General features: G+C 38.9%; 1 protein-coding gene across 1 annotated transcript; it reads left to right on the forward strand.

Moving 5' to 3' along the window:
• The first annotated feature begins 1,190 nt into the window (after positions 1–1,190).
• Positions 1,191–25,561, forward strand: TMEM47 (transmembrane protein 47). The gene is made up of 3 exons (XM_032187411.1): positions 1,191–1,625; positions 15,198–15,338; positions 24,305–25,561. The coding sequence occupies exons 1-3, from the start codon at positions 1,400–1,402 to the stop codon at positions 24,481–24,483; spliced, it is 546 nt and encodes a 181-aa protein (XP_032043302.1). The 5' UTR covers positions 1,191–1,399; the 3' UTR covers positions 24,484–25,561.

Consider the following 25,561-nt stretch of genomic DNA (forward strand, 5'->3'; position numbering starts at 1 on the left):
AGAAAACTTCTGCTAACATTACATTGTATATGCGTCCTGATACACCTACTATGGTATCAGGGCAGTGAGCTTTGGTGGTTGTGTTTCTAACAGAGGAGGCACCTAAATGCTTATGAAAAGGAGAAATTGTTGCAAAATGTGTAATCCAATGCAATGTCACTGAGAAGTCAAAACTACACCTCAAACACTCCTGTAAACTGCTGTAAGAGTAAAGCTGTTCGTGCTCCAAGGAGCCTGCAATATGAATAATATTCTTTCTTTCTTTCTGTTTCTGCCTTAAAGGACTACAAACAGTGAAATAGAGTGAGGAATTTGGCTAAATCGTTAGGATTTACTCATGCACCTTCTGAAATTACTGAGAATATTCCCATAGCTAGAAGAAAGACTTATGGAGCAGGGTTTTCTCCTGCTTCTACACCTGACAATGGCTTTTGGGGCTTGATTTCTCCCTTCGTATTTTTATAGTTCTGCCTCAAATCTCAGTCACTGTGTTCCCTTTCAAATCTAAAGGTTGAATCTTTTTCTTTCTTTTTCTTTTTTAATAGTCCTTAATGGATGTTATACGATATCCCTGTATGTGTTTTTTTGTCTTGTGAGGCAGACAATGTTTAATAACTAGACAAAATATGCACCCTTGACATTCTCAGTACTGTAATACTAATTAAGCAAAATAAACAGAGATGAAATGGAAGCTGGTCAAAGTACCTATCCTTTCTTGAGATTTAATTTGGGTTCAGAAAGGCAGCTGATGGGAGAGAGAGAAGGGAATTACCAGTACGCCCGTGCGTGAACAACGAAACCTTGATTTTTTTCTTTTTTAACCTTATACTGAAGACTTGTGATTTAAAGGTCATTGGAGAAAAGGAGTCAAGGTCAGCCACTGCTAATCCCCAACCCGAGATGGCTTTTCTTTTCTCCCGGTTCCCCGCTCCATGGCGCTTTGCCGCGGAGCACCCAGCCCCGGCCGCACCCGCACCCGCCGCTTCCACGCATTTCTGCCCGAGCTGAGCGGGGAAACTTCCCCAAACTTCGCCCCGAGCGGGGCCATAAGGGTCCATACCGGGCCGTGCGGGGCCGGGCACCGCCCCAGGCGGGGGGCGGGCCGGGGGAGGAGCGCGGCGGGGTCGGGCCGGGCCGGGCCGGGCCGAGCCGAGCCGAGCGCGACAGGGGGAGCTGCTGCACCTGATACACCGGGGCGGGAGCGCGGCGGAGGAGGGAGGGAGCTGTGCTGCCTGCGAAAGCCTCTCCCCGCCGTTAGTCAGCGCTGGTTTCGCTGCTCCTCCCGCCCCCAGCTTCTCCTGTTGGGAGCCGGGCTTTCGCTCCTGTTCCCCTCGGGGCTGGCGGCAGCGCATCCTTCTCCTCCTCCTCATCTTCCTCCTCCTCCTTCCCCCTGGTCCCTATGGCTTCGTCCGGCAGCGGCATGGAGGAGGTGCGCGTCTCGGTGCTGACCCCGCTGAAGCTGGTGGGGCTGGTGTGCATCTTCCTGGCGCTGTGCCTGGACCTGGGGGCCGTGCTGAGCCCCGCCTGGGTGACGGCGGACCACCAGTACTACCTGTCTCTGTGGGAGTCCTGCCGCAAGCCCGGAAACTTGGACAGCTGGCTCTGCGAGTCGACGTTGCACAGCGGTAAGATACGGTTGCCCCCGCTCCCCCTGCCCCTCCGCCTTGTCCCCCCTGTCCCTGAGCCGCCTCCCGCTCTCCCGGCTCCACCGCGGCCGCCCGGGCTGCCCCGCCGGCGTGCCCCCGCCATCCCAAAGCCGGCTCTCCTCGGTCGCCTGGGTTTGCGAGCGGCTCGGGACAGGGTCCTTGCTCTTGGGGACAGTCCTCCCGTATGGGAGCGGTGCCCGAGGCTCTGCTCCGCTGCCCCCTCTTCTACCCGACTTCCCCGCTTCGCCCGCTGCCTCCCCACTTCCAGCCCTGCTCCCCGCTCCGGCCACCGCCGTCGGGAAAAGTGCGGGCGCCTCTTGGCCGCCTGCCCTGAACGCCCTTCCCGGCCCCTCTCCGCCCCGTGCTCGGCCTCTGCAGCCTCCCCTCTGCCTTCCCGGGGCCGGGGCTCGCCTCTCCGCCCGTCGTCCCCACCCGCCTTGGTGCAGCGGGGCGCCCGCCCGTGCCGCCCTGCTCCAGCCCCTCTTCCTCCGCCTTGCGAGCGAAGGCGAGGGCAGGGATTTCTGGAAATAAAGCTCTGGGGAGGGCTTCGGGAGTCAACCGTCTGCTATTTCCCCTCCCCGCGTGACGGTCTAAGATGCAGGAGAGGCTTAAGGATAGCTTCTGTAAGTGAAAGAGGTGACTGATTCCTTATCTCTGCTTGACTGCTTTCACAAAAGATCCCGACTTTAGCCTACTTTTGATTATTTTTCTTTGTGGCCGTTGTTATCGTGTAAGGAGAAGCTGTTGAGGATCAAGGATCTTATCATTACGTCCCCATCCCCAGAAGTCACCAGGCATGGAAAGCTGAGGCTTCCTAATCCTAATAAATAAATAAATAAAATGCTATTTTGTCCCACATGAAGACATCTGGATTCTAGCTTTCTCCATCCCTCTTGGTGTACTTGTGTATACCTTTTTCTATCATGTACTGCTATTGCTCCCGTTGTCTTTCATACTATTTTTCCTTCTTGCCACATTTTGACTTCTTGATGTTCTTTTGTTCTTCAGGTTTCTGTGTCTTTGGTCATAGTATTTATTTATTTCTAATGCCATTTCACTGTTGCTTGGGGTACTAAAAAAAACCCACTCAGCTGGTTGTGAGTGATACAAACAAGCTGCCGCCTGTTGAATATTTTTTCAGTAAATTCTTTTGTAGTTCGATAATCGTTTCTAGTTTTATGTGTTGTTTTATTTACTTTATGCTGATTCCAGTATCAGGAATCCCAGCAGAAACATTTACAAACAAAGCTGGCCTCTTTTCTTCCCCTCTGCCCCTCATTTCCACCCCCATGCTCCCCCCACACATGCTTGCGTTGGTATATCATCCGTTTGGATCACTGTGCTCTCTAGCTTCTGGTAAATCATGCAGGGATGAAATGCTTGTTTTGGGAAAGGGGTAAGGGACTGTCTGTATGTTCTAGATGGCTTTTCTTTTTCTGGCTTCTCTGAAATCCTCTTACAGGTTCTAGGAAATTGCTGATCTTTGAGTAGAAATTACACGGGTTCCTTTGCTCCTGTTCTTGTCTTTCTATACTTGTGTGGAGTAATATTTGAGGTTTCGAATGTTGTTTTGGATTTTGTTTTAAATCATACATCCTCAAACCGAATTGTAAAGAACCGTCAGTTTCAATCAGTTACCCGGGTACACAAACTTCAGGGAGCTTTCTTTTCCTTCCCTGGTATAAATGGAAATTTATGTAGGAATGTCAGCTTCTACTGTCTCCTTAGCAACGTGAATCCTTTGCCCCTTCTCTCTGTCTCCTGAAATAGTATCCCCTTGATTGCAGAAGGACCTTTTAGCTGGCTTGAATGAGAACCTGCTTCAAATCTCCCTGCCCCACACACACTTCATTGGGCTCCCCCCTCAACCTGTGCCCCACCACGCATGTGCATACACACATGCACGCACACAGTGGGACATTAAGAGAAGCAGGACAGTTTATGGAACAACATGTAAGGCAAATAATTTATCTCGTTGCTTTATTAGTTACCTATTTGTTTATGGAAAGATGGAAGATGAATCAGTGTGGATGGATAGAAATAAAATATTTCTGTTTATTGAAAATTTGCCCTCTCCTGTAGCTTTCTTGTATACTGTGTGAAGATTCCTGCCTGCTCAGTTTTATTCAAGTTCATTGAATGAGCTTTACTTATTTTCCTTAGATACTTTCTAGTCTAGTGGAGCCAGGTTTCACACGCTACTAGGGAAGAAGGGAATGATTGTTTTATTTGAGGTGACTGGGGGGGGGGGGGGATTAATTTTCCTCATGTTTGGCACACAATTCTGCACTCTGAGGAGACCTGAAATATGAGACACTACTGTATGCCTTCACATTCTGCTAGTGCATTATAATTCCTACTAAAGTCAGTGGAAGGGCTCCCAGTAAGTTCATCCAGTTGGACTGGGCTCATATTCGAGACCATTTTGTGTGCTTCCTTAATATTTTAAGTACACTTTCCTCCTACATCAAGAATATAGCAAGCGGTATATTTTGGAGATAGTGGAGAGCTCCCACAGGGAAAGCTCTTTTAGCTTGATACCAATGCAAGCAGCTTTGTAGCTAGCTAGCTGTGAAAAGCAGTAGTATACACAAGAAAAAGGCATCTTCACCCATGGTTTTAAGAGATTTACTTCATCATCCCTTGAAGGAGAGTACCTCAAGTGGCACCATCAAGGGCAAGCTCATGCTAGAAGCTGTTAAAGCATATTCAAGGTTTAATTAAAAACCTTTGTTGTAATTAGATGTAGGACCCCTGACTGCTGTCAAAAGGGCAACTTGGTAGTGTTTGAACAGAAGGAAATGTACAGAACATGATTACATTGGCTGTTATAGCAGAAAATAGTTGTGTTTTCCTTGAGTAGTGCTAATGCTTGGGATGTATTTTTGCTTGCATTCATTTACTGTTTTGAGGCCTTTTTCTACAGCTTGCAAGCAATCCTTTGCTCTCATACTGCTTTTAAAGTTGTGTAAGTACTGCACAGTATTGTGAGTTCAAGTATCTGAATTAGGCAAATTAATTAAAAAAAAAAAAAAAAAAAAAAACACCTCAAGATATTGTGTTGGAGCTCTTCTTAAAAGAGCTCTTCTTAATTTGCTTTTTTTTTTTTTTTTTTTCTTTTTCAGTCTTTACATAAATCACCTTTTCATTTTTTTCTGTAATTTCAAGAAATATAAATATATTCATGCATATTCCTCTCCCCTGTATGAAATTCTAAAATTCCCACTAATAACAATTTCAGGAGCTGAAAATTTAACAAAGTTGCCAGTGTGGAGATCTTTGTGATAAAGTCCAGCAATGCTGTTTTACAGTTTCACCAGCTGTCTAGGCACAAAATTATTTTCTATGATCAAAGCTTAAATTGCCTTGTGCACAAGTTGTCTTTTAAGTCTGCTGTATTTTAAATCCACATGCTAAACTGAAAACTTACAGGGTTTGGAATCTCTCTTTGGTGTTGTTAAACAAAATTTTCTTTAGACCTCATTTGAAGTGTATTAAGTCTGATTTGCAGATTTATCAGGAGTTAAGAGTTATGTATGAATATTTATTTCTGTCTCAGTATCTGCCTAAAATTAAATATGCCTTATGTATAACTGCATGATGTTTATACCTTTACAGGTAGTTGCCTTATGTTTTCAGAATTAATAATATTATATTTGAATTTATGCAGTTCATTGCAGGCATTATAGTTTTCTAAATCAAAGATACATAAATATGATGTGGAATGGTTCCATAGAATCTGGTCTGTCAGGTAAACATCATGTATTTTACATTTTATATGTAAATATATATATACACACACACGCACGCGCACACTATTCCTAGAAAATAATGGCTCCTTTTGGAGCATTTCAGTTTATTGTGAAAATAGCACATATAAAAATATATTTGAATGAATGCTATTAACCAGTATGAAACTATCCTGATGGATGAGAGACATGACTTTGTTACTTAACAACCTATGTATTTGTTTATGAAAACTCATTTTCCTTATGATTACTGTATTCTCCAAAAACTACCCATGAATGTTTGAAAAGCAAAATGATCTCAAGGAAATAAATGCAAAAGGACCTCTGTACATATTGAAGCCTAGTGGTTTAAAAAAGTCAAACCATAAATGTAGGCTTAAGTTACATCATAAAACAGTAAAATGACTTGAATCTAGTTTTGTGCTTATAATTCTGTTCTAATTTGTTCTTGAAAGGAAAAAAATAAAATAAAAGGCTGCTCATTGGTAGCACTTGAAGAGCTTTAACCTTAATTATACATTAGATGCAGATATCTGAATTAACATGGCTCAATGGTCTTGGATGGTATCTGCTTGTTTTGAATCTAAGCAGTTGTTCCAAGGGGAAATTTCTAGCTCAAAAGCAGCTTCCTCATTAGAAGATGTGGATCGTTGCTCTGAGTTGATGTTGACACATTTGTAAAAACCTTAGCAAGGCTGATAGTTTGGTATAAAATAAGAGAAACAGATGTGATTTAACTAAGTCTGAAGAAAGTAGCACATGCAATGTACGGATGAATTAATAAAACATTCAATTTATTTTTAAAAACTGTAGTCTGGCACTTTCCATATTACTCTCTTTAATAATCATCCACAACACTTTATCTGAAGGTGGATATAAAATCAAAAGCTATACTACTTCAAACTCACCACCTAAGACCCTGAACAAGCTTATCTAGCTTTGAAGTTGGGTCTGACTTGGAGGCTAGTCCTTCTTTCCACAGGGAGCTGGGTGACAAGATCTCCAGAGGTCTTTTCTAACCACGTTTTTTCTGTGACTCTGTGGTCACTGATACTCTGTTTATGCCTTATGTTTACCTGACTTCTTGAATGTGTTCAGAATGTCTTGAATTTGTGAATTACCTCTCCCTTTAGCCCAAATAGAAAATTTTAAGTTATTCTCTCCTCGTTTATAAGTGGAGCGCTTATTTTAGTCTCAGGCTACCCAAGGCATAACACATCTAAGACTTCTGCATAGTAGTCTAGACCTTTTAGTTTGATGGCAAGCTACCATTTCAGCCATCCTTCTCCAGCCAGCTAAGAGACACATGAAAGTGTCTCTTAGACACTTAGACACATGAATTGTATAAAGTGTGAAGTTTGTGTGAGTTTATCTGATCAGAGAGCACCATACTCTTTATGACTGATAACACTCTTTATCTGTTACTGCTGTTGTTCATTGCAATTTCAAAATTAGTAACTTATCCTGTTGCTCTTTATTTAATAAAGAACCCTTGCACCAGTAAGTTAAAAGATGTTCCTTATGTTAGGGAGATCGTAAGTGGTTTAAATATTTGATGAGACTTTATATTTAGAATCAAGTATAGAGTAACCTTGCCTCTGTTACTGATTTTTGTCCAGGGATAACTACGTAATATTCAATACAGCAAGCTGTAGAAGGTAAAGTCTATCCAGCTGTATTGCTTTATGGGTTTTCAGTTGTTCCAGTTCTATAATATAAATGCCATCATTTTGTTGGAAAGTACTATTAGAACTATTCTAAATACTAACTGTTTTCTGCAAGGAACAGTGGAATGAGTTTTGAAAACTGCAAAAGATAGCCAGTTTGCTTGAAGAGCATTGGTAACTGTAGGAAATAATTACACTTCTGTTACAACATGAAGTGCACTTATTCCTTCTTCAGATTACTGAAATATATATGGGTGAAGTCAGAAAAGGTGAGCTTTTCTTGAAAAGCTTGTATAACACATCTCCCACACTTTTCACCTAATGACACAATTGTAAGATTTCCAGGGTTTTCTGATGTTCTTGGAGTTGTAGGTGGGTGTTTCATTTTTTTATTGAATGAAAGAATATCTGATAATTCAAATGGTGTAGTAGCAAGCTAATCTCAGAGTAATGCCACATAGCCAATGGAAGAAGTGCCTGAGTACACGTATTATTCTATGAATGAATTATAGATTCTTGATTTTCTGTAATGCTGCGCTTATTTTGAAGTCATCGGTTGTCAGAAGTGATGTGCAATGCACGTTGCCTTTAAATAATAAAATAAAGATCTGTATAATGGCAGCACTTGGCTCTATCTGAAGAGGTGCTTCATTTAAAGGATTTTACTCAGTGATTTTAAAAGTGCAGGCAGGCCATGACTTAGAAAAAGAGGAGTTATACTAAAACCTCCCAAAGTGTGTATTTTCTATAAATAAGGAATACAAGCTTTAATCTTCAGGAGAGATGTGTGTCAGTGGGCGGAGGAGCAAGCACCTGTTATGTTTCAAGTTGCTCATACATCTGTAACCCCCCAGGCATTAGACCATCTTGTCTTGCAAAATCTGTCTCCTTTGCACAACAGCAGCAGCAGAGATGGTTACCATATTTTTATTGTTTTTGTTGTTTGGTTTGATCTCCTGTAGAGAATAAGGATAAAACTTGCACTGCTTTTGAAGCACACAAAGTTTGAATCCAGTAGTCTCAGGGCCATCATAGTCTGCCTAATACAGCAGCTGAAACAGAAACATCAGACAGATTAATGCACTGCATATCTTATGCCAGGCTGCTGAAATCATCCTGAGAAACTACAACTGTATCTGCTTTGCATGCTGCTGACTTCTCTGGGAACCATATTTTACCCAGCCTTCTCAACAGCATCCTTAGGTGGAAGACACCAAGAGCTCTGCTTGCCATTGAAAGGTGAATGAAGATGTGCCTGATCTGCTACCATTATTCCCCAACAAATCCACGTGGGCAGTGGCATTTGATTTAAAACACTTCCTGTAGCGTTGCCTGCATCTGTACAATGGCTGCCTAATTAGTCCTCGGATCTAGCAAGCAAGTTCTTCCCAGGCTGAGGAATTAAGATGATAGAGAGTCCTTCCAAACAGCTGTTACCTAACTTGGAACAGAGCTAGTGTCTTCTGCTCTGATAAAAGATATGTTGCTCTGGAGGAGAGTAAAGCAAGAACAAGTCTGAGTGAGAGAGATGCAACATTGTAAATGACTGCTAATGACTTCTCCTTCCAAGCTAGGAGAAACTGAACTCGGGCTGCCTCCCAGTAATGTTGAGGCACTTTTGTTCGTTGGTGGAAAGTCAGAACAGACCATGTAGGTAAGAGTGACTTGAAAGCAAAACTCAGATTTGTATTCCATCATATCTATTTGTTTACGTGCTCTGTGGATCTTTCTTATATTTCTATGGCTTCAGTCTACCAGATGGAAGAGAGTGGTATCAGTCATACCCAGTGGTTATATTCTTTTGGAAATGGAAGCAGAGTTTCAGGTCTGGAGATGAGAAGCAAAGATCTTACAGTTTCTGAGAAGTTGTCTAATATATTGCAATTAAGGAGGCATATGCCTTTTCTATTTCCTTAGTCAGCTGCTATCATTAGACATTGGCATTCCATGTCTCAGCAAGACACGGGTATCCTTGATTTTGCTCCACTTAGGTGTTTTTTGGATACATCTCTGTGCATTTTTTTTTTTTTTCTTTGTCTGGCTCTAAATGACTTTCCACTCAGTATTAGGAGCACTAAACCATCCTGTGAGCTTCTTGTATAGTAAATTGAAAGTGACTGATGCCTTATGTGGAACCTCTGAATTATCCTTAGGAGGCACTTAAGGATTTTGACACTCAGCTTAAAATGCTCAAATTTCTGTTTGGACATTGCCAAAATTCTGATGAATTAGCACATAAAAACCTCACTGTGAAGCCCACCTGTGTTGTGCAAGACTCCTGGTATCAACGGCTTTGTGTGTAGAAGACGACCAAGTTCTGACATATTAGCACAATAAATAAATCTCCTGTTGCAAAAGAAGCATAAAAATGCTTTGTCTCTTCTCTGAACAGATTATTTTTACAGCTGAGACCTCCCTTTATTATATCTCATGTTCAAGTTCACACTGAAGTCACAACTAGAAGAATGCCTTGATGGAGTATCTGAGTTTTGTCTTAAGAAAATGATGCTCCCAGCCACTGCTGTCTGGTTCCCACAGCTATGGCTAACACTTATTAAGTGATGAAGTGACTTGAAGATCCGCACACACAAGCAATTTTCATACTTTAGAAAAATCTGAATCCATAAAAGAAAGTGCAGAATCCAGAGTGTATCTGTACAACAACTAGCAGTAATAAGTATGCTGTATGAACTGACAAGGAGCACAAAATATTTAGTTATTACTATTTTGTACAAGGTTCCACTGTGAAAGGTTGTGGCTAGAGGAACTTAATGGAAATTTGGAATGGATCTTGCCAGAAAAAGCTTCTCTTTGTAGTGTGCAGAAGTGTAGACTACACAGTCTCAAGAGACTGTACTTGTGCTGACTGTAAAAGAAAGGAGGAATAGAAACCAAATAACTTATAAATGCTGGACTTCCCAAGTTTAACCATTTTGTCCTTCATCCACACAGCCAAATATTTTGTTTTGTTTTGAACTTAGAAGGTAAAAGCAAAATTCCTCTGAGCAACTTAAAAACAAACAAACAAACAAACAAAAAAGTTGTTTCATCTCAGGCAAGATTCCAAAAAACTGACTTTGTACATAAAATTATTGCACACACAGATCTTAAAGGTGAATGCAACAGTTGTTTTCCTTCAGTATTTCCACTGAATTCCATAGTTTGACCTTCCACAGAAATCCATGCACCTGATAATGCTGAAAAAAAGAGCACTATCATGTGACAAATATACTTTTAGAAAACAGATTCTATTTTTGTCTTTTTATATTGTTGTTATTTTTAAAACATGGTTGTTGGATGGCTAAATTGATGACTGTTGATAACATTAAAAATAATTTTTAATGTGAAACAATTAGGAATATCTGTAGCAGCCTTATTTATCTTAGTTGATTGTTATGACATTAAGTAGGTTATATTTAATTCCTTATGTGCGGGTGCTTCAACTTTCTATGCTTTACTTGACGCACTCTTTGAAATTCAATACTCCTGAATTTAAATGCTATATTACAATTTCTAGGAATATTTGTTGGCTGACAGCAAGTAAGTGGAGGCTTTGCAATTAATCAGAAAAACTTGCATTAGAGTGTTATAAGTTATTTTGTTTTTGTTTTCCTCAGTGGTGTTTTGTTTAGTGCTAGAAGGTCATTACCTTCAGCTTGTAACAGATGCATGCATTTCTTTAGCCTCTGTGAGGAGAGGACTCCTCATAGAACCATTGTATGAAAGAAAGGAGTACTTGATTGCTTCTTAAGAGATGTATTCAGTTTGCTTTTGTTGCCTGAAAGAAACATATGTACAAATACTTCACATATTCCAACAATATGCTTTTACTTCCACAGCTTTTTTTACTAGACAATACCATATAGAGAGAATATTTAATTTTTGGGGAACTTGCCGAAAATGTGGAAAAATGACAGTGCTAGCCATTTGCATTGTTCTTTCTCACATTAAAAAATGGCCTATCTATTAAAATAAATATTGCAGAACTTTTATATTTTTAATAATTCTTTTAAAGCTTTTCCTGAATTTAATTTGGTATTGAAGCATTATTTTGTCCAAGAAATAAAGCAAATGGAGGTGCTTCTAATTATAAATGAATATACAGCCAATGAATATAAGCCTTAGGTCATTTCATTAGGGGGCAAGAAGGTAGGAGAGTCACACCTTTCAGTGTGCAATTAACATTGTGCTTCCATATTATTAAGAATCTGGTATAATTTCCAAAGAGCAATGCAATCAGTCTGTCCTTGCAAAAAGGCACTGAATTATCTGTGAACAATTACTTGAAAAGAAACGTCATATCTTTTATTTTACTCAAAGTGATGACTTTTATGAATTTTATACAATATGCTTTGAAAATATGTTTGAAGAACCTGGGTTCAAATTTGCATACATTTGCAAATATTGAAATCTGCATCCCTAAACTAACAGGCAGATTATTATAATAAAAATGATGCAAAAGTTATCATCACTATCAGAACTGAGGTATAGATTTACCATGGAATAGACGTAAACAATGGTTCATGTTCAGTAAAAAAACTTTTTGGATTTACAGAACTAAATGCAGTACAAATTAAATGGAAGTTTTATTAAGAAATCTGTCTTGAATTACTCAGCGATTGTCCAAAAATGTATTCATTCCTGTTGTTCAGATTGGTAAAATAATGAAAATTGGAAAAAGTTAGGTTTTCTGTTGTCTCTGCAGGTATAAAACAACAAATGAACTTAATTTCAGCATACCTGTGAGACGGCAGCACCTTTTAAAATCTGAAAGTTTTTAAGGATTTGCGGGAGTGGAGTTTTTACTGGTTCTTAACATTTTTCTTAAATAGTTGTTGTATAATGTAAATAAACTGTGCTGATGTACAGTGAAAAATATTTATGTGCATTCTTACGTGTAAACGCATATTTAGAATCCTGAAAACTTAAAAAGATCTTCTCCAAAGTCCCATTTTGCTCATGTTCATGCATGTTTTTATCTCTGCACAGTCTCCCTGAATTGCTGAGTCTCCTGAAATGAGTATAGTAACTCATTTACAAGATTGTCTCATGTATAGATATGGTGCAAGCATATTTTGGATATCACCAAAGTGTACTGATGATGTTTATGTTCTGTGTACCAGTAACACTATGTAAAGGAGAAATCTGCTGTTCCCATTTTGATGCTGTGTGTTATAAATCACATCTGGGTAGTCTGAGGGAACTACACCTCGTTACTGTAGAAAAGCATTTGTTACATGTGGTTATGTTGTAGCTATCTTAACTTACAGGGGATTCTTCTTTCAGGAGTAGTTATTCAGTTTTCTTGGATGTTTCTTTTCTCTCATATAAAACAAATCCAGTGGCCTCTTCTTAAAATAATCACTGTTAATAATTTCTGCATTGCCTATGCAGAAATTTGCTTACTTAGTCCAACATAAGATTTATTTTGTTGCTAGCTCAAATGGCTTACAAAATTGATAGTTAAGGTGTTTCTAAGACAACAAGGAGATTTAAGCATACAGTTTCCATGGTAGGCAATATAGAAAAACTCAGCCCCTTATTACTTATGCTGTAATGTCTGTCTGCTGTCTGACTGGACTGACTTTCATGATGTTCTTCAAACAGAATCCGTCATTGTTGCAGGTGTACCTAAAGGTTGCTAGAGTTGCATGCTCTCAAATGAAGACTGGAACTAAAAAAAAAAGGTGGGGGGGGGAGGGCAGGGCAGGGCAGGAGAAGATTCCAGACGTTTTGGAACACAGAACACAATGTTAAATACCCAATCCTTAGGAACATATAGAACCTCAGTCCTCAGTTTGGTCCTATTGTCAACAACAACAAGTAGGCTCTCTTATTCTAGAAACTAACTTTGTTTAATTAAGTCAATTCTTTTTTTAAGTTGGGAGCGTAGGTGTTTTTCAACACGGATACCTCCCACATTGGTACTATAGTAAAGTAGCTTGTTTATTTTTTAACCTTTCCAAAATCCATAGATAGCTCTGTCCTGGAAGCCAAGCTGTATTTTAACCTCATGCTTATATCATCTTTGCCTTTGTTATTTTCACTTGATTGGTGGCCTTGCTACATGGCTTAGTAAAGCAATAGTGTACTCAAATCGTTTTCCATTTGTTTGCTACTCCAATGCTGTACACCTTTTGTTTGCATTAGACTTCGGTATCTGGTCAATATAAAGGCAGTATTTAATATTGTATTATTTGTAGTGGCTTTCAAAACTGGTGGTTTCTGAGTTTTCCCATCTGGCACTTTGATTTATTTTATCACTTTTTTATGGCTTTTAACTTTGGGGCAAGATGAATTTACGTGTCTAGTCTTTGTAGCTGTGTAATCTTCAAGTCCGAAGATTCCTTTCATAGTGTTCCAAAATGGTCTGTTCTGTTTATTTATTTCTATATTTTCCATCCATAATGCACTGTGATATTGGAAGAATACTTTCTAAATCATCACTATACTAACCACTTAGTGTTTTTGAAGTATCACATCAACATTAAAAACCACTTCTCGTAACATTCCAATCCATAACTAAAATTGTATTTCCATCCAGAGGAACATGCAGCAGGCTGATCTTTTAGATTGCATGCTGAAAGTAGAAGAATAAAAGATTGTTCCTAGCCTTGGTTTTGGTCCAAAAACATGGAGTAAAAGGGCTTGGAAGGTTGAGTACTTAGTAATTAAAGTATTAGTAAACAACATGCCTAGATTTCTAACAAAAATTAAAATAAGTGTGTACACACACAAACACCTTTAAAACAACTTTCTTTATAAGAAACGCCTCTATAGATCTTCAGTTTCTTGTTTTCATCTTCTCCATCTTTTTCATATAACATATGAAGGGTTTTTTTTGTGATTATAGTTGTAAACCTCCCATTCCAAAACCCCACAACTGCATTTTAGGCATCTTTAGCAGATTAGATCCCTGTTGAAACCAGAAATATGTTGTTGTCTAAAACACTGAATTTTGCTTTTCAGAAAGAGAATGTGTATTTTTACTGTTGCTGTTCTTATTTTAGTAGCATTAAAATCTCAAAATTTATTCTAAAAACTGTTAAATCCTTTTATTTTCTTTGAACTATACAACACATTCTTCCATTTCATTCTGAATGTCGTGTGTGTGCTAGTACATTCAAAGGAATGAGATATTCATTGGATACTTAAAGTACAAAATAACAGTGATCAATAGTAAATAGTGATCAGTTTCTTTTTCTTGAAGTCCATGATTGCAAAGAAACAAAGTTTTAAGTACTCTTTGCATGGAGAGATGGCATGAAGCCTATGCCTTTCTTAAATCCCACAGAACCTTTTAAGTTAGATGTTGTATGGCCTTGGTGTCCATCTGCTTGCAGATGAATTTTGTTTTATATTATCTAAGACTTCAAGGATGTTGTTTGTAACTGTATACATAAAAATAATTAGAAAACACACTGGGCTAGATTCAGAAGTTGCTTTTGGGGGAAGAAAAGAAAAACTGACACATTAGGATGACCTTAAAGCAGACTTCAGATTTGACTCGCCCTGCATCATTACCATTTTTTATAAGGGCTAAACATTCACCTTTTTTTAGTGTTGAAAATGTATTTTTTCCTTCCTTTGAGAATTTCCTTCTTTTAATTTATTTATTTATTATTCCTGTTACATGGGCTTGTTACCTCTCAAGTGGAATGTATCCATGATCAGCCTCTGTGTATTTCCCTTCCTATGTCACCATAATCAGTTCAAGCAGAGGTTTGAGTTTTACTCTGTTCTGTGAGAGGCTTACAGCATTTTTGGGGTCAGCTAAGACATGCCAGCTAATCCTGGCCCAACTTCAATTTCTCATTCTAAATTGGACAAAGCCAAGGTACCAAATTATTCAATCTTCCTCAGCTGAAATCCCTATGAGGCCAACTAACCCTTGAAAAACTGTGTGAGGTTGTTGCACTTTACTGTTAAGTCGCATTTGTTGTGTAAAGGTGTTTGGCTAATTAGCAAAAAGAAATCCAAGAAATCCAAAAGAAAAAGTGCAGTTGTGTATTTACCCAAACCTTGATGCAGGCTCTGTGTTCCTCGTATTCTGTTGTTTCTGCTGAGCGTATGGGCTTGTTTTATTGCAACTGAATTGTTATATATTTTTTTTTCTCTCTCTCTTTTTCCTATAGACTGGCAGATAGCTACTCTTGCTTTGCTGTTGGGTGGTGCTGCCATCATTCTCATAGCTTTCCTGGTTGGTCTGATCTCAATCTGTGTGGGATCTCGGAGGCGGTTCTACAGACCAGTTGCAGTCATGCTCTTTGCTGCAGGTAAGCAGTTTATCAGCACCATTATGAAAAGTGCATAAGGGCAGCTTTACTTTCATGATATAAAATGTTCCTTGTACTGCATACCAATTCAGAAGCATTTGGTTTACCTCTTGACTGTTAAGTCCTGTGAGGTTTTTCAGGATACCAGTTTTACAAGGTATTAATAATTTTTGTAGTTCCACTTTTATAGTTCATAAACAATTTTTTATTCTTCTTATACTTCAGGTTTGGTGAAGTATATGCAGCGGGGAAAACTACAGAAGATAAATCCATTTAAGTACCATTTTTAGTCTGTTACTTTGTGCTGCTTGATGGCCCCATTTTTATTCTTCATGCAAAGACCTTTCTGATATTTTAATGTTCTTCCTTTTGCAATTTAAACTGGGAAAACTAATGCTCAGATGTGAAACCTTGAAGCCCCAAGTGTGAAAATAAATAGGATTATGTTGTGAGGTATTTATAGATGCTCCTGTGCCACTGGAGGAATTAATTTCATTGTGTCAGCTTGCTCACTTATTAATTTAACAAGCTGTCACACTGTAGTCCCTGTTTGGTTTTAAAAACATCAGGATGGAACAGTTTACATAGACAATCACAAAATCTTAAGGGAGACGTATGCACCTGAATTGTCCCTAAAACTGGTCCAGTGCGGTATAATTACAGTATCAAATCATTTCCTTTCATACATTCTGGTATTTTGGGCCTTAGTCAGCATGGATGTTTCTATTTCTCCTGAGATTCACCAAGAAAAGTTTGTCTTCATCCTGTCACTCATATCTGCATTGGAGCTAGCAGCTTAAGCCCCTTCTGATAGCCTTTAATGAAGAGAGTGACAGAATGTAGTCTTCAGGATGTATTAAAAAAAGCCACGTACAAGTATACAAAAAGACAAAACTCAGCACGTGAAGGGCTGAGATTCAGAAATCAAAAGCTCTGGGGAAGGCTACTGCTGCCCCCTGCTGTTTATGTTACTTTGACTGAACCACAGCATTTCAAGATGCGCTTTTATTTGCTCAAGAAATATAAGTAGATTATATTTTATTCACTTTGAGAAGGTGAGTGCAAGGAAGGATCAGATTTTATGAACAGAAATTGCATCTTTTTGTTTCATGTGTTGTATTGCCGAGTTGACTGAATAAATAAAGGCACTTGTGCCATTACTTTAAATATCAGTACTAATTCTGAGATTATAAATCATATTGGGCAGTTAACTTTGAAGTGATAAGGATTGCTGAGTTTATATAGTTATTTCTTATTTGGTTTTTGATTTAATTTATCATAACATTGTTTAGTAAATTAGGCAGCGTATGTGTGAGCAATTACTATCTTGCCATATTGCTTAGTCAGTATGCAGTTTGTATTTAAATAAAAAAAAAAAAATCCAAATATTACTGTTCTGTTTAAAGCTTAATCTGTTCTCCTGTGTATAAAATTAGTTCTACTATTTATTACAAAATTTAGAGGGGAGGGGAAGGTGGCAGTTTAGAACAGTAGAATATTCCTGGATGGAAGGTACCCACAAGGATTGTTGAGTCCAACTCCTAGCTCCACACAGAACCACCCAAAAATACAGACCATGTGTCTGAGACCATTGTCCAACCACTTCCTGAACCCCAGATGCAGCTTCATGCCATTCTTTTGTGTCCTGTTGCTGTCACCAGAGAGGAGATCAGGTTTAATGCTTACTTGAATCAGAAAGGAAAATGTATTAATCCTGTAGCTCATGAGTGGTGTCCATCTCTTTCCTTTGCTGTATGTATGTATGCACACACTTGCATGTATTTTAAATACCCCTGGCCTGAAGCCTGTAAAAGGAAAAGAGATGATGAGGCAAAGGCAGCCTGCCCCATTTGCGCCAGGGGAGTTTTTTGTTCCAAGGGAGTTTTAGGTTGGATGTTAGGAAGAACTTCTTTACCAAAAGGGTTGTTAGACATTGGAACAGGTTGCCCAGGGAAGTGGTGTAGTCACCATCCCTGGAAGTCTTTAAAAGACGTTTAGATGTAGAGCTTAGGGATATGGTTTAGTGGGGACTGTTAGCGTTAGGTCAGAGGTTGGACTCGATGATCTTGAGGTCTCTTCCAACCTAGAAATTCTGTGATTCTGTGATTCTTCTTCGTTATCTGGCAAGTCTGAGGCGAATTGTTTCAGGATTTGATGCTGACATTGTTGACATCATTTCCTATGGATTTTCTTTGTTTTCAGCTACTTTTTGATATGAGTATGGACTTGCATATCTTGAGAGAATCACTTGAAGAATCCACCAGTGAAGAGGAAAAAGTTAAGGTTACAGCACAGTAAAGTTATGCAACCTGTGGATTTCACAGAACATCCATGAGGCTAGAAAACCCCTGTCCCATGAATCTTCTGACATCACAAAATATTTTGCCTGACTGATTATGAACACATCCCTCTGCTGCCTTGTGGTAGAAGGACACAGCATGAGTTGCCTAGATATATTAATGGTCTGTGTGGGTGTCGGGTAGAAAACATCACAGTGTGGGAAAGAGAACCAAATGGAAAAGTGACCTCCAGGCACTTCAGAGTCTGAGCAGTTGGTTCCAGGCATTTCTCTTTCTTCTCATTTTGATTTTTTTTTCCCCCTCAGCTTTAGGTTTCATTTAGTGATTTTGTAGGTGAGCAAGATGAATGAGTTACCGAGGCTGAAAGAGGTGATAAATTGACAAAAAAAATATCTACCTGGATACTGAGAATAAACCATTGAGTGATCAACAGAAGTGTGTGTTCAAAATATGTACTATCAGCTCTGTGTAATGGGAGAGGAGCAAGAATATCTCAGGCGATGGAAAAATGTACAGCATACAGAAAGGCAGAGTTGCAGGACACTTGTGTGGAGCTATCCATTGGGGTTTATAAATATCTCACTGCTAGCCATTATAGTGGCTTGTTAATTCGTTGACTTGTGTCAGTGTGCTGTATGAAGGGATACAAAAATCAGTCTTAATTGAGCTTGGTAGACTTGGTGTCCTCATACAGCTCTTCCCAGCATTTTTTGTCAAGTAGGGGTCAGTAGCATACATACTTGCTGGAATATTTAAATGCTTCTGATTCAAACCAGCTCTGAAAGCTGCATCCTCAAAGTGTCATGTCTAAGGTCATAAACTCATCAGCGTGAGGAGTCTCACAATATGGTTACCAGATAACTGACTGCTAACCAGGTGAAATTTTAGGAGTAGAAAGTAGAATTGTTGATTGTCTGAAGAAAAAAAAAAAAAAAGTCATTTAAAATGTGTTTGCTTTCACAGGCTCTGTTTTAACAGTGCTTTCTGAGGAGCTTGTGCTCTCACTGTCTTAAGAATTTCCTTCCTTTTCAGCCCATGAAGACAAATTTGACTGACTGTGAAGTAATGAGACTTCATATGGGTGACTTGTGTCAAAACAATTTCATTACCTTTTATGATTAGGTCTTAGAAGAACCTTTGAGGTCAGTAAGCTTTTAACACATTTTACATGATGTTCATGTGCTGTAAGCTAGGGAAATGGTGGTGAAGTGAAAATATGGGTGAGGGAGTAAAAGAATGACAAGCAGATAATATGTAGAGGATATGTATGTATCTTTACATTTTGACAGGGAGTCTGAGCACAGTTCTGCTGGATTAACTCCCGAGTTCTGTGCCATTATTTATAATGCTGTGAAACAGAATGAAAGTATACTTACCAAACTTGCAGTTAAATGAAGGTAGGAAAAAATACAGATGTGTTGGAAGACAAAATTCAATTTTGAGGAATTGTAAGAATGGTCTGAAAAGTAGGACAAACTTTGGTAGGAGGAAGTGCACATAGCTACAAAAAATAAAAAAAATAAAAAAATCAGAAGAGCACAAAACAGCATCAAAGAAATCAGTTGACAGGATACTGTAGGTCATCTAGCATCTAGTCCAAACTCCTTGTTGAGGTTGTTGAGGCAGGACGATCATTAACTTTAGGTCTGTCAGCTGTGGTTTTATCTTGACTAGTCTGAAAGATCTCAAAGGATAAGCTTGTACAACCCATTCAAGTACATTGTCCTGTTGCTGTACTGGCCTCCTTAAATTTTTTTTCTATGTGTCCATTCTGAGTCTGTGAAACTGAAAGTTCTGTCTCTTGACAACATCTTAAGTTTCCTGCCATTACAAAGAGTTTTGTTTCAACATCTTTGTAGCTGCATTTTCAGGTAGATGTAGGCTGCACTGAAATTGCTCCTTAGCCTCCTCTTCATGTATCTAAATAAAGCTACCATCCTCTTCTTCCTCTTGAGGACAATTTGCTGTAGGCTTCAATCATTTTGGCACCTTTCTGTACCCTTGCCTGGTGAATCCCTGCTGACTGCTGAATGCCACCTTGTTCTGCACATGCTTAGAGGTGCACTCCAAGAATCACAGAATGGTCAAGGTTGGCATGGACCTCTGAAGATCACCTAGTCCAATTCCCCTGCCAAGCAGGATCACCTAGAGCACATTGCACAGGATGGCATCCAGGCAGATTTTAAATATCTCCAGAGAAGGAGACTCCACAACCTCTCTGGGCAACCTCTTCCAGTGCTCTGTCACCCTCACAGTAAAGAAATGCCCTCTCATTTTCATCTGCAACTTCCTGTGCTTCAGTTTGTGTGCGTTGCTTCTCATCCTGTTGCTGGGCACTACTGAAAAGAGACCGGCTCCATGCTTTCAACACCCTCCCTTTAGATATTTATACACATTGATGAGGTCTCCCCTAAGTCTTCTCTTTTCCAGGCTAAACAGGCCCAGTTCTTTCAGCCTGTCCTCATATGACAGGTGCTCCAGTCCTCTCATCATCTTCATAGTCCTTCTATGGACTCACTCTAGTAGTTCTATGTCCCTCTTGTACTGAGGAGCCCAGATCTGGACACAGTAGTCCAGGTGTGGCTTCACCAGGGCTGAGTAGAGGGGGAGGATCACCTCTCTTGACCTACTAACAACACTCTTCTAAATGCACCCCAGGATACTGTTGGCCTTGTTGGCCACAAGGGCACATTGCTGACTCGTGGTCAGCCAGTGTCCACCAGAATTCCCAGGTCCCTCTCTTCAGAGCTGTTCTCCAGCAGGTCACCCCCCAGCATGTACTAGTGCTTGGGGTTATTCCTCCCTAGGTGCAGGAGCCTGCACTTGCCTAGAACTAGATGTACTAGAAGATGTACTTCATAAAGTTTCAAGGGATTGAGGTGATGCTGATAGACATTGATGCAACTTTGTCGTCTCTAACTTGTTTCTGCATTGCTGACTGCCCTACTCCTTCCCAAAGGCTCCAAGACCCCTGGAGATCTTGGAGAAGTGTTCATTTTGCATCATCTGCCATTAGACTTGCTTTTCTGCCCATCATTGGACCAGTACATATTCTGAACTTCATGTTGCAACTAATGCACCTGTGGAAATGTATTACACTTTTTTTTTTTTTGCCATTTCTTAGCTTGATGTTTGGCTCCAGCTGGGCTTCAGCCTTCCTGATTTTGTATGTAAGTACCAAAATAGTATTTTTATATTTCCCTCTCATTGTCTATCCTTGTTTCCTGTTTGTTTGCTCATTTCTTACACATTTGTTGGAAAAATTCCCTGCTTGGCCAGCTGGGCCTCCTGCTGAAATTCCTGGTCTTCGTCTGTAGTAGGGTGGCATATTCTAAGCTAGCAATATTTTAAAAATTAGCATGGATCACCCCCCCTCCTCTTCATACTCCTTCACAATTTCTTGCACAGGTTGTATTAAGCACAAAAAGTTCCTAGACTGTTGTTGTATGTCAGTCTTTGAAACTGCAACACCTATTGGTTACTAATAAAGTGTATGTGAATGAACAGGAGCAATGGTACAGAGAACTAGTCAGCACCACCATTTTCGTAAGAGACACCAATCAAAAAGCCCAATTTTAAGGATTTTTTTTTTTTAAACAGCAGATCTATTATAGTTAAAAATTTTAATGAAGGAAAAAGATGACTGAAATTTAGTTTTTCTAGTTTTAAAGGTTTTGTTGTGATTTTTGCATGTTTAATGTGGTGAGTACTTACACTTCATGTAAATGAAGTAAAAGTATTCCTGTTCCTGTGTACTTGTCCTGTACTGTGTACTAGCCATAAAAATGTGTCTAAACTTGAAATGAGTAGTCTAGTTTGAGCTGACTATTTTTTTTTTTTTTTGAATAGAGATTTTAGGTGGATTCATTATTTATTTATTTTGCAGCCTTTTTCTACAGGGAAGAACTAGTATTTCTGAAAAAGTGTAGTACCTACACTTCCTATGAGCAGGTCTCTTTAAATTTATTGGATGTGGATCAGTGCTTGCAGTCATTGGTTTCAACATCTTTTTGGGTCATACTGGTCATTTTTTGTAACTTCACTAACTTGTTTCTAGCCTATATTGGTCCCTTTCCATTTTACAGGGAGCAACAATGATGGGAGTTGTAAATAGTGCAAAGTGACAGCATTGTTATGTAGTGTGGTTGTTTCTGCTGGCCTGCTGATATCAGCACTTCCTTTGAATTTTTCAATTGTGTAGCTGAACCAGTAGTAGCAAATTCAGGATGCCTCACTATAAAAATGTCAGTTTGTGTTGTAGGTGTTGCTCTGTTAGCCACGTGTTCCAGTGGAATCACTTTTTTCTTTTTTTTTTTTTTTTTTTTTTACATATCCAATCCATAGATTAAAATTCAGTATTAATTTGAGCGAAGGTAGGGAGCTTCCTTGGGTGCAACTTGATAGAGACACATGCACACCAATGGCTATTTCTGTATTGACCCAGCAGAGGTTCTGCAGCTCCAGTTCAGGAAGCCACTGAAGAACCTGCTTACACCTATTCATCTGAAAAATTCTTTTGGACTTTGAATGGTCTTAAAGATGTGACTGAAAGTTGAGCATATGTTCAGGTGTTTTGGGGTATAACCATGTTCTCATTATACAGAATCAGAATGCATAATCTTTTCAGAAGACTAGAAGCTTTCCCTGGTGTACCACGCCAAAATTTCTCCAGTGTTGTGCAGTATTTTGTGAGCTGGCAGACAAAAAATATTAAACAGAAATGACATAAAGTAACACTTCAATAACTTCAGAATTAAAAAAAAAATATAAAAAAAAATAATAATCCTGTGGATTTTAGTACCCACAGCAGAAAATCCACTATCCAAACATTACTTTGATTGTCAGTCCCAAGAAAGAGTTGAAGATGCTAACTGGATGTGAGAGGTGGGAGGGGGCATGAATTTCCAGTGGATGTTTTGCCGTGATATCAGAGGGTGTATGATGAGCATTGGAAATCCTCTCCCCATAACAGTCCCCATCCAAAGGACAAGAAAGCATTGGTCCCTAAGCACCTAATGAAAGATGACATTTGACAGCACTGAAGAGGGCATGTGGGAATGAAAAGGCAAATGACAGGTTTTGGGTGTGCAAAAAGTGTTTGACCAGCAGGAAAATATAATCAATATTATTTTATTTCACTGTAATTTCAAAAAAGCTTCTGTAGCCAAGAGTAGTCATACTTCTTATTTTCCACTGGCATTTTATTTTGACTTTTGGCTTTATAAAAATTCACAATTTTTATATAAAGTAGTGTTTGTTCTTTTAACAATACTTGGTAAAGTCTTAAATAAATAAATAAATAAAAATGAAGCAGTCAATGTTAAAGTAGTTATGGCATTATAACTAACTATACCATTGAACTTTGATCAGAGTATGTCTCAAGTCTGCAAATTCTTAAGAATGTGCTCAACTTTGTGGATGTGCTCACCGTCTGTAATTAGAAGGCTCGTAGCTTATAGGGGAAGTCATGGACTGAAGTCTTTAAAACCTGAGTGTTCTAAATGCCGGAAGGGAGACTCATTTGAGGGATAAAAAGGTTGTTTTGTATGGTCCTATGATGTATAATTCCCATGATATTTGTTTGTAGATGGCAGAACTGGAAGCCTAAAGAATCACCAAATCATCTTTATTGTTCTTGTCTTCAAATTAAGTGCAACTTTCACCTGCTTACCCTGGAAGCTATTGTCTCACTTATACTGTTAGCAGTATGCCTGATTACAAAAGAGCATGGACACTGATCAGACTGAATTGTTTATGTGAAAACTGGGGTTTTTCATCTTGCACCTTCCTTTTCAGGTTACAGTATGTATTGTTTTGGTGTATCACAAAGGACAGGTTTGATGAATTCCTCTGCAGAACTGTGGATCAGACGGTGGGAAATGGGGCACTCTTAGGGGGGACAGTACTGTAGAAAGTGATGGTTTTTACGCTCTTTCCTGCCTTGGATTTGATGTGTGTTATTAGTGTTTTTTTTTTGTTTTGTTTTGTTTTTTCAAAATTAAGCATCTCTGATCCACCCACTAAATTCATAATGTGAGGAAATATTTTCTGTTGAAAAGGTTAGCAATTGATCAAACTTCATGAATTCCTAGTTATTCTGTGCAATAATATCATTAATTCTGATTGCATTACACAGTAATGCATAAAAAATATGTAATTCATTGAGTCTCCATGTACATAAATATGGATCACATACTGCAATGAATTACTATTAGGCTAAGTAAATAATTTGATTCTGAGCTTTATTTCTTAATATTCATTTATTCTTGCTTCTTGTTATTTTGACTTATTTATAATAGGTATGGAACAAATGATCTTAGATTTGTTGTTATGGAGGGAATAATGACACCAGACTAAAATACAAAGAAGAGAGACAAAAAAGAATTGGAAAAAGATTGCTTTCACTGTTTATTTCTTGGGCATCTGAAGTATTATTTTTATACCATAGCAATATTGTTTTTCATCATCAAGGGAATATGCAAGAACTGCTCTGTTTTCTGTGGAAGAAATGAAGGTTTATATATATATATATATATTACATATTGTATACAGTATTAATAGCAAAAATTGCACCAAGAGCATTTTGAAATGTGAATTTAAGTTATGTGATGGCTTTATGGAAATGAATTAAGGCTTCTTCTGACATTTGGTTTGTTTCTTTTTCAGTTGTTCTTCAGGTGTGCAGCTTAGTCCTCTACCCAATCAAGTTCATTGAAACAGTCAGCTTGAAAATATACCATGAGTTCAACTGGGGCTATGGCCTGGCTTGGGGTGCAACTATATTTTCGTTTGGGGGTGCCATCCTTTATTGCCTGAACCCTAAGAACTATGAAGACTATTACTAGAATCGTTTAATGGAAATAAAAATATCAAAAGGATTACCCCATCTTTTCTAACTCACAGTTTTTTTAGAACACTTGTGGAGCACCAGTCTGCTCAGTTGATAAAAATAGCCTTTGCCTTTTGGGTGTGAACACTGTAACCAGCTTTTACAACCATTTAGAAGAACTGCGAACACTAGGATTGCTGATCTTACATAGGCAGATGCTGCAAGCTGCTGATACATAGGCTTTATTTTTCTGACAACAAGCAAAGGATCTACGTGACAGCGATCATTGTGAGAAAACTAGTTGGAATGAGAATGCAAGGCCAGCATCTGCTATTGCCTTCAGGGGAGCAGCTGGTATAGGCTCCATTTAGAAGTTTCTCTGTATCATTGAGGATTCAAATGTCTGATAAGCAGGCAATGGCATCTTGTACAATAGGCTGTGTTGGCCCCTTATTACTTGCTCAAAAAAGCTCTTAAGGAATTAGTTGCAAGTAACTGTTGAGGACAGTGAATGTAACTGGTTAATGTCTTGTCTAATATCTGCATTCAACAATCTTCTTGGAGAATGAAAAAAAAAAAAAAAAGCAAACACACACACAGGATTTCATGAATTGGTAATTGGGTAATTGCCATCACCATGCCAGCTGTAGCAGATTGTTGAAGGAAGTCCAAACCTGGAGACATGTGCTTCTGACTATGTGGTTGGAAGTTGTCTCAGCTCTGAGTATTATGCTGGGAGGGTGGAAATAAGGGGGAGGACAAAAGACCATATACATCCCTAAGGCATCTAAAATACATGAATAAATTGCAGTTTTCCTAAGTACCCTTTAACTTCCAAACATCAGCGTGAAAAAAAAATGAGTATGGAACAAGTTCAATTCTATTTTTGGAAGGTATTTGTTAGTATAAGTGAGTATACATAATACAAATATAAATACAAAGGGAGAAAGAGAATTCATCTTTAAATTGTAATAAGAACTGTGATGCAGTGGTTAAAATACTAACTTTGTACACATTTTTGAGGGTCTTGGACTGGTACCCCCAGTCACGGTTGGCATTGCAAAATAAATATAAAATGGTTTGTCTTCTGTGTA

Source organism: Aythya fuligula, chromosome 1, assembly GCF_009819795.1.
Source record: "Aythya fuligula isolate bAytFul2 chromosome 1, bAytFul2.pri, whole genome shotgun sequence".
In the NCBI taxonomy this organism is placed as follows: domain Eukaryota; kingdom Metazoa; phylum Chordata; class Aves; order Anseriformes; family Anatidae; genus Aythya; species Aythya fuligula.